General features: G+C 40.0%; 1 protein-coding gene across 2 annotated transcripts in view; it reads right to left on the reverse strand.

The window, feature by feature from the left end:
* Positions 1–439: 439 nt before the first annotated feature.
* Positions 440–14,650, reverse strand: part of LOC131246305 (probable pre-mRNA-splicing factor ATP-dependent RNA helicase DEAH4) — a 120,544-nt gene continuing 106,333 nt past the window's right edge. Inside the window, exons 14-16 of one of the 2 annotated variants that reach the window (XM_058246276.1) lie at positions 10,312–10,472; positions 1,534–1,709; positions 440–902 (exon numbers count right to left, since the gene is read on the reverse strand). In XM_058246276.1, coding sequence (XP_058102259.1) covers positions 746–902; positions 1,534–1,709; positions 10,312–10,472 — 494 coding nt within the window. In that variant the 3' untranslated portion in view covers positions 440–745. Of the gene's footprint in view, positions 903–1,533; positions 1,710–10,311; positions 10,473–14,650 lie in introns of those variants that run through there. The other variant, XM_058246277.1, reaches the window with a different exon arrangement.

Here is a 14,650-nt window from a genome sequence, read left to right on the forward strand (position 1 = left end):
TCGTCTTGACGTTGGCCGCTTGCAAATTCCGCATGCAACAGTCCAATTCCTTTTAACAGTGCTCAAATCGTCAATGTAAAAGCCGATCAGCACTCCATTCCTATTTGAAAGGAGCCAATATTTCATAGGATTGAATTTCTGGGTTGAAATATGCACCCAGTTCTGCGGAAATGGCCACCCGCCTAATGCCGCCCACCTGTGCCAGATCAATCCTCGTATAATGCGGGCTGCACCACATAAATGCTTCTCCAAAAAAATAGCCTGATCGGGTTATCAGATGGGCGCGTGTGTACAAAAGAAACGGGCAGGAGAGAAAATTAACCACTTGACATGTATATGTGCGGCCCACCTCATGATCAGATCAGCATGAATTTTAAGAAAAAGGAATATACAGTGGGACTCATCTGAAGCCTGGTTTAATTTTTAAACACCCCAAAAATAGATGGTCAAACATAAAATATTTCATTTCAATTTGCCTTTTTCGTTGGTAACAATTTATTCATATATGCAGACAAGGGATACCAGAATCTGTTACAAATCCCTCATATCGCAGCACCCAGCTCTGTTGGATACAGACATGCTGACCTGTTGCCGATCGGTTTCAAGCAATAATAAAAACCATCATGGCAGAGAATCAAACCCACATTTGCTTGCCACATTCCAGAGCTGAACAGCACGCTTCTCCTTCGTGAATTTCCATCTCTCATTTTGATGGGTAATCTGATTGATATTCAATAGGATTCTGCTACTTCTTTGATTTCCGAGCAAGAAAGCGTTCCCGAGCAGCTTGTATTCTGCTGTCATGATCATCAGGAGATTTACTGATATCGACTTCTTTCTTTGGCGAGCCTAACTGTTCGTCCCCCTTAGGTCCATATTCCCCAGAAGCACTGGAACCGCCACTGCATAATAGTGCAAAACAACATCAATTTACATTAATCAAACTGGAACTCCATTATGAGAGAACATAAAGAAGAGAGCTTTAGCAAGGATATTAGCATCCATCCTCTTCAAAGAACATGTGCTAGCATGAAAACAATCTCCGGTCTGCTCATCAGGTGGACCACATGTGCATGATAGGAAATAGAGGATTAAACTAACTGTTCTCGCAGGCCTGACTGTAGCCCTTTTTTTTTACCGTGACATGATGGAAACACCAATTGGCTGTTATTAGATCATAACACCATTTTTTAGAACCCAGTCAACGTTCGACGCGTGGACTAACATGATTAGCAGGCCATCAACAATTTTAGACACGGGCATGTTCATGGGGTGGCCTGCTTGATGAAAGGGCTTGGATCTAGCACATTTGCCATGCTTGCATGTGTGCTGAAATGTGCATTCTCAATCTCCATGCAAAAAAAAAGATCCTGCCTTACCAAAAACATGAAAAAGAAAAAAGGTTCATCTCTGAAATGCTTAAAACTTCTGCTGGAATATTCAAATAAGACCAAATTCACAAAGATGGGATACGCTCTAAAATTGGGGATGCTGAAACCATATTGGCAAACCATTTTCTATACAATCAAATACCTGAGCTTGTTGACATCCATTTTTTCTAGTTTCCTTGAGATTGGGATGGCCCATGACATCTCGACCGCACACACGTTTCGCATAAAAGGGCGAGAGGTAGCAATCAATTCATGGTACACAACATAGTTGGGCATGTTTCCATCTTCATCCATTTCAAGCACTGAGGATGGATGCACCTGTAATCATAAAAGAAAATGAATTGTAATTTCAATATAATAAACACACACACGCACACAAACACACGCACGCACGCATGCACGCACACGCGCACACACACACACAAACAGATAGTAAGTAGAAACCACATTTCAAGATAATGAATGGAAAATAATAGCAAAGCTATCATCCTTTGAGAGATCATACTGAAGTGTTGTAATCTTCCAAATGAAAAATAAAAATAAAAAATCAGACAGGAGGAGACGGCAGTAGATAATTTAGTTAAACTTCACCTTTGTGGAACAGAATGTCCACAAGCTCATCATTAAAGATAAATGTGAAGCCAATACCACTGCCGCCATAATCATCATAGATAGCCCGGTCCCATCTATTTGGGGCCACCTTTCTAATCATTTTTTGTCAAAGATTTGCAACAATCCCTCATGATTGCTTGGCAAAACTTCGACAATCGGCTGCCCACCGGACATCAACCTTCCTCCATTACCCAGGCATGGGGTTGGCTTGTGCATCACTGGCAGGTGGAATCTACATGTAAAGTAGGGCTGCAACTTGGGTTTGGTCAACCCCAACCCAAGTTAAGGTCGAGTTGAGTCTGGCTGTCAGGGTCCTTAGGGTTGGAAAACTCAACCTGATTTCAAATCAGGTCGGGTTTGGGTGTTGGATTTTTATGAAATGCAGCGGAATTTAAAAATGCTTTTCAAAAATTCAGATTTTAATTAGCCCTACCATCCCTGCCTTTTATTATTTATCTATTTATTTATTTATTTTTGGAGAGAGAGAGAGAGAGAACTGAAAATTTATTGAGAAGCCGCCAAAGAGGGAAAGAATACAAAAATTAAGAACAAAAACAAGAAGAAAGGTCAGCGTGCAACCCAGATTTAACATATAAAGCCCATTCCGAAATTGCTGATTTGATCATATATACCACAGACCAGTCCTAGTTTTGGAAACAGGGCTATTTTGAGCTCTCCAAATATACCACGGGACCTACATCGCCACCAGTCTCCAAATAGCTTTCCTGGATTTACCCCCATACACCTCCATGCCAGGCCCACAAAAGTTGATCAACCGACTTGGGCATTACCCAAGAAATATGAAAAATATTAATGAAGTGTTCCCACACGTGGCGAGCAAAGGGACAATGGATAAAGAGTTGGTCAATAGACTCCTCATCTCTCATGCACATCAAATAGGTGTCTGGGAGAATAAGATATCTTCTTTAAGGTTTTCAATGGTTAGGACCCTTTTTCTTCCTACAAGCCACACCAAAGCTGCCATCCTTGGAGGCTCTCCATGGAACCATTGATGGAAAGGATAAGGATGGGGCCAAGATGGCTTAGAGGTCAGCTCATAGGAGGAGTGCACCGAAAAAAGATTAGAACTATGCACTTTCCAAACCAACAAGTCTTCGTTCGGAGGCAAAGGCGAGTAAAGCTTCAAAAAGTCAAGCATAGAAAGGAATTCTTCAGATTCATCGTCTGAAAGATTTTGCCAGCAAGGAGAAGATCAAATAGTAGATCCACCAATAAATGAATAACATCGGTCGACTGTGATGAATTGGTCAGTGGCAATACGAGCCAACCGCGGATAGAGATCTTTTAACGGTTATCTTCACACTAACTATCGAGCCAGAAGTGAATACGATTTCCCCTTCCCGAAGAAAAGGAAATTCGCATGCGGAATAAGTGCTTAGTGGCGGCAATAGCCTTCCAAACATTGGATGCCAGTAAAGGGACCATATTTGGAGGCAAGAAGTTCACAACTTACCTGCTTCAAAGCCAAACCTCCAATGCCATTTTCCAAGAAGAGAGTCGTTCATAAGAGCCAAACTTTTCAAACCTGATCCTCACCTCGAAAACAGGCTTGCACAAATCATCCCATTTAAGCAAATGAAATTTCATTTTATCTTTGGACCCTTTATATAAAAAGTCTCTCCTCATTTTATCAAGCCTAACCATAACCGATTTTGGGCATTTGAAGAGAAAAAATAGACTGGCATATTAGAAAATGCCGATTTGATAAGAGTCAACTGACCTCCCAAGGAAACATTGCAATGCTTCCAAGACAACAACTTTCTTTCAACTCTCAATAACCTTGTCCCACAAATGTTTCGCCGGTTTATCAAAACAACGAGGGAGGCCAAGTTAAGAAGATGGGAACGATCCACTCTTACAACCAAAGACATTTGCCAACTGTTGTAGATCACCACGAGAAATATGAATTCCTAGCATTTCTCTTTTGAAAACATTGACACTAAGGCCCGAAATTCTTCAAAGCAAACAACAATTTTCTGAAGGTTATCAACCGAAGAGAAATCTGCGTTGCAAAAGATGATCGTGTCATCCGCATATTGGAGATGACTAACCAAGTTCCCTTCCTTTGCCACCTTGAAGCCGTGTATCAGGCCGTTCTCCTCTGCCTTAAGAAGCATTATACTGAAAACTTCCCTAATAACTATGAAGAGATATGAAGATAAAGGATGGCCCTGTCTTATACCACGAGAGGCTTTGAAGTAACCAAAAGTCGAGCCAGTAATGAGGATAGAAAAAGACAGAGATTGAATGCAAGATTGGATCCAACCTCTAAATTTGGAGCTACAACCAAGTCTTTTGAGCATATAGTCCAGGAAACCCCAATCTACTTGGTCAATTCATAGGCCTTCTCGATATCTAACTTGCAAACTAATCCGCTCTTCCCTTTCTCTATGTCTAGAGTCAATGCATTCATGGGCTATGAGAGCCGATTCAAGTATTTGCCTACCTGTTATGAAAGCACCATGATTTTCTGAAATGACCGAGGATAAAACTCCACAAAATCTTAGGGCCAAAACTTTGGTAAGGATTTTGTTAGGGCTCCCAATTAGACTAATTGGTCTAAAACCTTTCAACGATTCCGTACCTTCAAGTTTTGGAATAAGGCCTACAAAGGAGGTTCCAAGATCCTTCGAAAGGCAACCTCGAGCATGAAATTATGTTAGGAAGGCCATGACATCACTAAAAAATGTAGACCAAAATTTCTGAAAAAGCAATATCGGAAAACCATCGAGGCCAGGAGCCTTATTGTCGCACATTGAGTCTAGGGCAATCTTAACCTCATCCTCTGTGAAAGCCTTTTCAAGAGAATCAAATTCATCAACTGAAAGGTGAGAGAAATGAAGATTGTCCAACCTTGGCCTCCTCCAATGCTCGCAAGATAGCAAATTCCAATAAAAACAAATAATGGCATCACAGATTTGATCCCTTTTCGTGGTCTGGAACCATTTACCACTAGGGTAGTAGGGTGTTGATTTTGTTTACCCGGGCTCGAGCACTAGCCATGCTATGAAAGAATCGTGTGTTTTTATTGTCGTCCTTTAATCACAATGCTCTAGATCATTTAAGCCATCTAATTTTCCCCTCGGAAAAAGATTTATACTTTGCATTCAGAGTTGTTCCATCGGTTCTTTCCTCTTTCGACAGAAGGCTCGGCATGAATTTTTGCTAAAATGGATTCAAACTCTACTTCTGTTGCGCCCAAAACCTCCTTTTTCCATAATTTAATTTTATCTTTTAACAACTTGACTTTCGACTTATGCGGACATCATGCACACGCCCCCTCTACGTATGTATTCGAAGAGGCGGGCCCTACTTTCAATTTGAATCGACGACGACATCTTTGGAGGGCCTCATAATTAGGAGGCTGCATTATGGAGCATTGGAGTCGACTCGATCATCACATAGATTCTTCCATTGGATCTCATGATCGTGGCCCACTACTTTAGATGATCTACGATTTTGAGTTTTAACTATTTTTGTTATTAGAAACATCATGAACGGCTTTAATTGTTTAAATTAGTTATTTTATTTGCTTTAGCTTTGATATTAGTGCGCGCACATTGCACAAGGGTAATTTTGTCTTTTTTGGGTTTAGGGTTTTCTTATAAATATAACAATCCCATGTAAGTATTGCAATGATATTTTATAAATAAAAAATCATGCATTCTCTCTCTCTCTCTCTCTCTCTCTCTCTCTCTCTGGTTTGAAGAATCGAATTGGGTGCGAAGCCCTCCCTTCCTCGAAGGGCTAACTACCGAAGTGCGAAGCCACATCTGCTCCAAATCATCTCCATCTTCTTACGCACTACATCCATCACCCTCTACACCCCTTCCACCTTCAGATTCACCCACTTTCGTATTCAAGTTTTCTCCTACAGCAGTGCACAAATAGATTTTCAGATTCTGGCCCATCTAATGGACTGAAACTTCGGCGGAGTACTACGCACGAACCTTGCATCGATCGACGTGAAATTTGGTATGGAAGCACCCCTTCCCTGGCCAATCCCAGCCTAGAAGGCAGTTTTCGACTTTGTGCGTCCCACGTACGTGCGGACGACCTGTCACGCACATGCGTCCAGGCCAATCTGTTGTCCAGCGCGCGTGGCTCATCCCAGGTTCTCTTTTTCCTCTATTTCCTTCCTTTTTGTCTAAACAAACCTCCCAACCCAAATCCCTAACCCTAAAGAGTCCCAAATGTCAATTATTCTCAATTTGCAAACCTTAGATTTTCTCCCAAATTGAAACTTAGTAAATCTCTTGAGTTGGGAATAATCCTTTGCAAGAATAGATGATTCTGACACTCCTTTGGGCTTGTTTGGCTTATAATTTTATTTGATCCAACCCTAAAGTTGTGTAGGCTTGGACCCCCATAGATTCCCCTTTTTGAATGTTTGATAGTATGTAGGATGTGAAATTTTGTGACTGTTTAATATTGGTATAATCACAAGCTTGATCTCTTGCACTCCATATTTAATTTCATATCCTGCATCATCGACCCAATCTGAAACCTGCATAACCATCAACTTCAAATGATGACCACCATCCCAAGATCAACTCTTTGAAACTATCTATTTCCAGCCATGTTGCCTTGAATCTGAATGGGTGAAGCCCCCAATTTTCATTCTTTACTTCCAAAATAATCAGTCTGTGATCAAAGATACTTCTTGGTAAGCCACGTTGAGAGACTAAAGGGAATTTGTTGATTCAATTTTGAGATACGAGAAATCTATCCAGCCATGAGAGAGCAGCTCTTGATTGGTTGTTAGAACAAGTGAATTTAGCACCGACAAGAGGGAGATCTATAAGATCATGATGCGTGACCAATCAAAGAATTTCTATATGTTGTTGGTCACTCGACCCCCTCTAGACTTTTCCTGAGAAAAACGCACTACATTGAAGTTGCCTCCAATACACCATGGGAAATCCCTTCTCTGCCTAACTAAAGAGAGCTTTGTCCAATCTCATCATGCAAATAAAGAGAGCATGGACCATATACAACAGTATAAGCCCAAGAAAAATCGGAAGAGTAGTTATGGAGGACCACCGACACGGAGTAAGAACCAACAAAGTTGTCGACCAGTTTCCAAACATCTATTTTCCAAGCAACGATAATTCCCCCGTAGCTCAGAAAGCATTCAAACCAACCCAATTGAAATTTGAAATGCACCAACATAATTTAACATACCTTTGTGTGTGTGTGTGTGTGACCCTTTTCATTGGCCACATGGTAACCTCATAGAGAGAGCCTAAGCACATATAATTAAGATCTTGACCTTCACACGTCCTCAAGTGTAAAGATTAATCAAGTTCCAATGCATCATGAAGTTTGATGATAGTCCAGGCAAATAAGACCCCTAGACTAGCCACTTGATCTCAATCCACCAATGCATGTGATCAAAAGGTCCAACAAAATCCTATATCCATGGTACACTCACACTCCTTTGCAGGGTAGGGCAAAGGCATACCAACACCAAGTCAGGCCCGATGGTGGAGCCTTTCCATCCTAATCCAAGTTAGTCCTCTCATATAGGATGACCGTACCTTTCATCATATGATAACCACATGCCTACCCTAAAACCTATGATGGTCATGGTATGTAAGGTAATGAGATCCATGGAGCACAACACTCCTTTAGTCAACAACTGTTGTGTCCAATCTCAAGTTTTCAAGAACAAATAGAGGAATCACTCCTCCACTTAACCCATGTTCATGTATATTTAAGATAACACCACATATTAACTAAGGCATAAAAAACTGTCCATGTAGGATGCTTGGTCATCATGATCTATGGCTAATATCATCACCGTCGCATGCACATGGCCAATGGATTGGGCTCATATTAGTTTTTAAGAGCACAACTTCAACAACTGGCTAAGCAAATTCAGGTGAAGTTAGAAAGGGTTGGGAATAATCACATGTACTTGGGTTAGGTTAGGTTGGGTCAGTCGAATGTCGAGTATAGAGAAATTCAAGTTAGGAACATTGGGTTGTTATTTGGGCCAGGTTGGTTGAGGGTTGAGTACGGAGGATGTCAGGTCGGGAACCTCCAGATGGAATTCAGACCGGGTAGGGTCAAGCTTGAGTTGATCCCCATGTAAAGTTAATACCACACATTGAAGTTTGCTTAGTTCCAAGTGCATAATCCAGCACATCCACATGCCTATGTGCGATCCAAACCATCCATTAGGTGGACCCTAATGTGTAGATACACTAGTCAAAAAGTCAGGTCAGTCCATTCATCAGGTCAGCTAGTGTACAGACAAATGACAGCTACAAGAACTTGTTTCAACTGTCCATCAGTTCCATACAATGGCACACCTGATGAGTGGAACGCTGCAATTATTTGAGCGAATGCATCGCACATCTGATGGACAGCTTGCATTTTTATTGCATGTGCCAGTGTTGATGGGCTGTGTGAAACATGAGCAGGGTTAGCAAAAGCCCTCAAAAATACAGGTTCAAGTTAGTTGGTGACTTGAGCAGAAGTGTTGGTACTGCAAACCATGGCAACCAAGTAAAACAGTAAAATCCATTAAAAAACCCCAAGCTTCTCCAAATAGAATGAAACTTGAGTTTTTTGATGATGATAAGATACTAATGGATAAGTTAGAAAACCTTAGGTTCACACAGTTTTCGAAATATTGGTATCGCATTACGTATCACATTCTTGGGATACGGATACGTATTAGTTATCGCATGGTATATATCGGTTGTATCGTGTAACGTATCACTATTGTTGGAAACATGGGGAAACACTAGGAAATTGGTTGAATTTTTCAATGAAACTTCGGTGATTATTAAAAAAGACATCAATACACATTTATAAATTAAAAAATTATAAATTAAAAAAAAAAAAAAAACAAGTACACATAATAGGTTTTCTTTGTATTGGGGACTTATTAATGTGTTGTCTAACTAAATTGATGCAAGTATATTCAATGTCCATTCATATAATTTATAAATGCAAGAAAACGTGTGGAAACACAAGCAATACACTCAAAAGCAAAAGAAGAATCACTGGATTAGGTTACATACATGTTTGATTTGATGTTTGGACACAGATTGCAAACAATTTGCAAGAAATTAGGAATTTTTTTTTTTCAATTTTCCACCAAATCTCGAAATCGAAGCTCCCAATCCATGATTTTTCATGCAAAACATAAAAAATCATAGATTTGTAACAATTTGACACTAATTTAGCATGATTTACAGAAAATAAAAGGACCGAAATTCGAAAATGCTCACCAGATCGAACATGTGGGATATATCGCACTACTTGTGCGTTTCGTATCGCACTAGTGGTATACAAGATATATCGCGTGATATATCGGCCGATATCGTCGATATTTAAAACACTGGGTTCACACCAATGACGTGAACACACTTTCTACAACCAACTATAATAGCCTTTGAATACAAGGGTCAGTTCAGCATGACTGAGACTTGAGCAATATATTTCTCTGTTTTGACCATTACTCATCAATTTTAAACTATGACTAAAGGAGAAATCAACTTCATTCATTTTCCCAAAAAAATTTAAAAAAGAAAAAAGAAAAAAGAGAGAAGAAAGAAAAAGAAAGAAAGGGAGAAAAAAAGTAAACGAGGAAAAAAGAAAAGAAAGAAAAAGAAAAAAATGTAAAGTAAACAATGGTGACAAAATAAAGTTATCAACTAATTTAAATTTAAATTGATAAGATTTAACGGTGGAAGAAGGTATAAATGCCAAATCATGTGCAATTGTTGTGCATGAGCAACATGTGCAGACATCCCTAGTGCTCAACGCACATATTGTAACCCACAGACGTAAACAATATAAATGTGCACTCAACATGTATCTGTGTTTCGGCAAGCATGACTCTTAGAGAGGTTGTCTAGTGTACATGCAGTTTACGATGACATGTGCATGTATGTGCATGCCAGCATGTATGATGTATGCAATGACCGATGAGTAGAGATGTATATTATGAATGACTGTTTACACATGCACACACACGTGCACTTGTGTTTTGGTGAATGGAAGTATGTGCTTACAGCCACACGTGCAAGACCCTGATACATGCATGTTAGTTGATGATGATAATGATGCGGGCTGGGGAGATAAAAGAGAAGAGTAGTAAGTATACATGAAAATAAGCTTTTACGAATTCCTGTGCATATACACACGTCCATGTGCTTCAAGTTAATGCAAATACATGCTCATGCACACATGCACAAGACATCGATGCAACATGCAGATTAGTGGATGATGTTGGTGCAGGCTGGGGAGAGAGAGTGGAGGGAGTGGTTGCCTGAACGAGTTGTGATTTGTAGCCTAGAGTTCGGTAGCCATTGTGATGGATTTTCCGCTCCGCAAGCTGATTTCCGTAGCCAGCACACAGGGCCCTCCTCAAGCTTTTGTAGTCATCTGTCTTTTCTTTTGACCTTCGATTTGATTGTACATCTAATGGTCCTGGTTTCAACCGAATAATATTAAAAGAAACAATGATAAATATAAAAAGGAAAAAAACTACAATCAGAATGTTGGATTCCCTATTTAGGAATATGATATGAAATTAACATTCTTAGCTGGCTCTTTGGACTAGAAAACAGATCTCAGAAAGTCATTTTATAAGCATATCCAATTTCCCCACCTTACGTCTTACAATGAAGGAAAAAAGTTCAATGGTCAACAATAGGACTTAAGTCTTGTGGATACAGAAATTATCTTCAAAGTTATTTGAAATGGCGATTATGTGTTGTGCTTGGAAGAATCATATTCATCCCTGGTATCAAGGGAATAAACTCCCACATACTTTTCCTTTGCATATGACCTAACAAACTGAAACAGGAGCTGGACATGCCGAATCCATGGTGCAGCCTCCCGCAGTGATGAATCCAAATCTAGCAAGCAGCTCTAGCACGCAAAATCAGAATCCTCCAAGATCAGGTAATCTGCAATGATCTCGAGCATTGTCAAACCCAATCTCAAAAAGAGAAAGAGGAATGTCCTTCCTCTCTTCTTCTCCTTCTTCTTCTTCTCTCTCTCTCTCTTCTTGAGAGAGAATGTAATTTTTTTTATTTGAAAGGTAACATTTTTTTTAGAAAGAACAACCAAAGATGGAAATCTAAGGCAAATTACAATAGAGAAGACCCAAATAAAAAAAATAAAAAAAATAAAAAATAAAAAAAAGAAGAAGAAGAGTTACACTCGTCAAGAGCCTTTATACTTGAGGCCTAACCCAATACATCCAACTTTGCCCTTCTAAAGACCTCTAACGCCAGCCCACTTCAATTACAGAAACATTGATCATTCCTTTTCCCCCATCAAGCGCAAATAACTGCCAAAAAGGAAAATCACCCTCCCTTACTTCCCAACTCCACCCCATGCCATGTTGGGTCCCTAGCGTACAAACGCAGTGGAATATATTAGAATACAATTTGATCATAAGACCCATCCCAAGAATCCCCATTTGCAATAACATCAAATCTCTACAATATAACAATATATATAAACTATGGAAATCATACTTACAATCAATGTGCACAATGAAGATGCCTATGACGTCGATCTATCGATGCTGATCTCATAAACCAAGGAGTCTCACCCTTATCTATCCTAGTATCGGAGAATCGAGATAGCCCAACGTCTAATCCTTTGGTAGGTGCCAAGGAAGACATATACCATCCACACAAGCGGACCACACACAAGGGCAATAGAAGAGGATGGAGTGGATTTCCACTCTCTCAGACTCTCTCTTTTTCCTCACACTCACATGTCCCATGGGGTGGGGACGTCCACAACTAGAGCTTCCTCTCCTCTGGGGTAGGATCATATAAATAAGGGTTAAGGTTTCAAGGATGCATCCAGTATGGTGCTCCACCACACTATGGACTTCAATGTAACCTACTGTGAAGGAAGCCCGTCAATCCACCTCATCCATGCATATACTCATGATTCAATCCCTCTACCGTCATGAAGTATCCACTAATGATCATATCCCATGCCAATTAGAAGTGGACCATCAAATATGGGCCATCAGGTTATCATCAAGTGCGTTCAAAGCAGTTTTAATAGTTAAAACAAAACTTCAACAATTAAAAACCTTTGAAAAACTAACAAAGCATTCAGAGTGTTGGGCTCAATGGAAAACTTACTTGATGAGTCCCTAATCTATCCAGATCAAAGCCATAAACATGTTCATAGGAAAACCAGTGGATCCCTTGTTGGCCCGTGCAAAAATCAACAGCTCTGAATAGAAGTACCTAGCTACGTCCACTTTATTAGCTCCTACATGGACCTCATAAGAAGAGCCAAAGCCGACCAATCAAATTGTGACCCTTAAACATCCTCAGGTCTAAGGATCAAACCATCTTTCATGCATCATCAAGTCCTTATCTCACGATCATGGTTCAAGCTAATGAGCCCCCAGACTGTTGACTTGATCTCGATCCACTAACGTGAGTAGCTGAAGGTCCAAACATGAATCCTTTGTACGTGACACGCTCACACTCTTGCGCAGGGTAAGGGCAAGGCTTAAACCGACACCAAGTCGACTCCCGATGATGGAAAGTGTCCATTTTGAGCCAAGTCAATCCCCTCATACAAGATGATTGTATATCTCATGAACTGATGTCCATAGGTGTGTCCCATGCACCTATGACAATCATGGTCTAACAAGGTACTGAGATCCATAGACCACAACTCTCCCAAGTCAATGATCGTCATGTCCAATCTCAAGTTCCCAAAGACTACCTAAGGAATCACTCCTTAACAAACCCAATGAATGATAGCAACATTAAATCTGTCTAAGGCATATCACATGTCCAATCTAGGACCCATGGTCACCACGATCAACGGCTAAGATACGCCCAGTCACATCCACATGGCTATGGGATAAGGGCACGAATGGTTTTATAGGGCACTAACTTCAACATGACATAAGAAGAGGTCTTCAATGGATCCCGACATTAAGACCCATGACACTTTAAAGGTATGAAAGAATCCCTCACACGCCTCTAGCAAAAGAGTGATGGACAAATAGGTGATCAACCAACTTCGCATTCTGCACACACATCACACACGTATTGCGCATCACCATCTTCCTCTTTTGAAGATAATCAATTATGGACACTTTGTTTCTTCCCACCAACCAAGCAAATGCCACTAGCTTAGGTGGGGCACTATAATACCAAATAAAACAAGTGTGACCTTTTTGCTCCCTAGAGAATGACCCACGTATCAACTTATAGAGAAAATGAACTGAGAAATAACCCGATTTTTCCTAGTTCCACCACACCATCACTTCCCTATCTCCCAAAGAAGGATGATGGTATCGAAGCTACACCAATAGCAAAATGAAGTTGTCTACTTTCCTACCCATCAAGCTTCGCCAGCATGGAGGAAACCAGACCATCACTTCACCCAAGACAAAAGCATCGAGCAATGAAGAACTATCAATGAATGTAATATGGGCCTACATAGGCCCCCTTAGGTTATTTTGGTCTAGAACATAGATGGGATTTTTTGCTTTTCTTATTCATGACATTTCTCTAATTATTAAACTTCCATAATTTATTTATTTTTTTTGGGGGGGGGACACACCTAACCTAACTTCAGCCCATTCTCTTCTCTCTTTCTTCTCCTGTATTTTTTTTTTTTTTTTAAGATTAAACTTTATTAAAGGGATCCAAAGGCATGCATGAAACAAATGGAACCAAAATGAAAAGGTAAAAAAAGAAACCAAAACTACAAAGAAGCAAAACAAAATAAGGAAAAACAAAACAAACCAAGACCTAACAAACTAGACAACTCGAGATAGAAAAACCACCCTTGGTTGACTCCAACAAGCTAGACCATTACAAACCAAGGAGAGAAGAAATAATACAACGATTAGAAATATGACAACAAAGCGACTAGTTCGCTACATCACAAAGGATCAAATCCACCACCCTAGAAGGACAAGAAAAAACAATTAATATTCCTCTCCAATCTTTCGTCTTCCGTATTCCGTCTCTCTTTCCACTATTTGGCATGGTATCATATCTACGTCGATTGTGATACTTCATTGCTTATTTCCAAATTTTCACAACTTTGTTCCCAAGTCATATGAAGAAGCTCTATTACATAAGGGGTGGAAGTAGGCTATGCAAGAAGAGATAGATGCACTTCATCAAAATGACACTTGGTAACTTACTATTCTAACTAATAAATGTGTTGTGGGTTGCAAATGAGTCTACACAATCAACTTTCATCCCGATGGTATGATTGAACGGTTGAAGGCTCACCTAGCCACCAAGGGATATACACAAACACTTAAGTGTTCATTACAATGAAACCTTATCTCATGTGGCTAAGTTGAATTCCATTTCGGTTATACTGTTATTAGTAGTTGATCGCAGTTGGCCCATCTTCCAACTTGATGTAAAAAAATGCACTCTTTCATGGTGAATCTTATAGAGGAAGTTTATATGGAGCAATCTCCCGGATTTGTTGCTCAAGGGGAGTTTGACAAAGTGTGTATACTGCGAAAGGCAATTTATAGGTTAAAACAGTCTCCATGTGCATGGTTTGGTAAGTTCAGCAAGGTTGTATTAAACTATGGCTTTGTTTGAAGTTATGCTGATCATTCCGTTTTTGCATGGAAAGGT

This window comes from Magnolia sinica, chromosome 5 (genome assembly GCF_029962835.1).
Source record: "Magnolia sinica isolate HGM2019 chromosome 5, MsV1, whole genome shotgun sequence".
Taxonomy (NCBI): domain Eukaryota; kingdom Viridiplantae; phylum Streptophyta; class Magnoliopsida; order Magnoliales; family Magnoliaceae; genus Magnolia; species Magnolia sinica.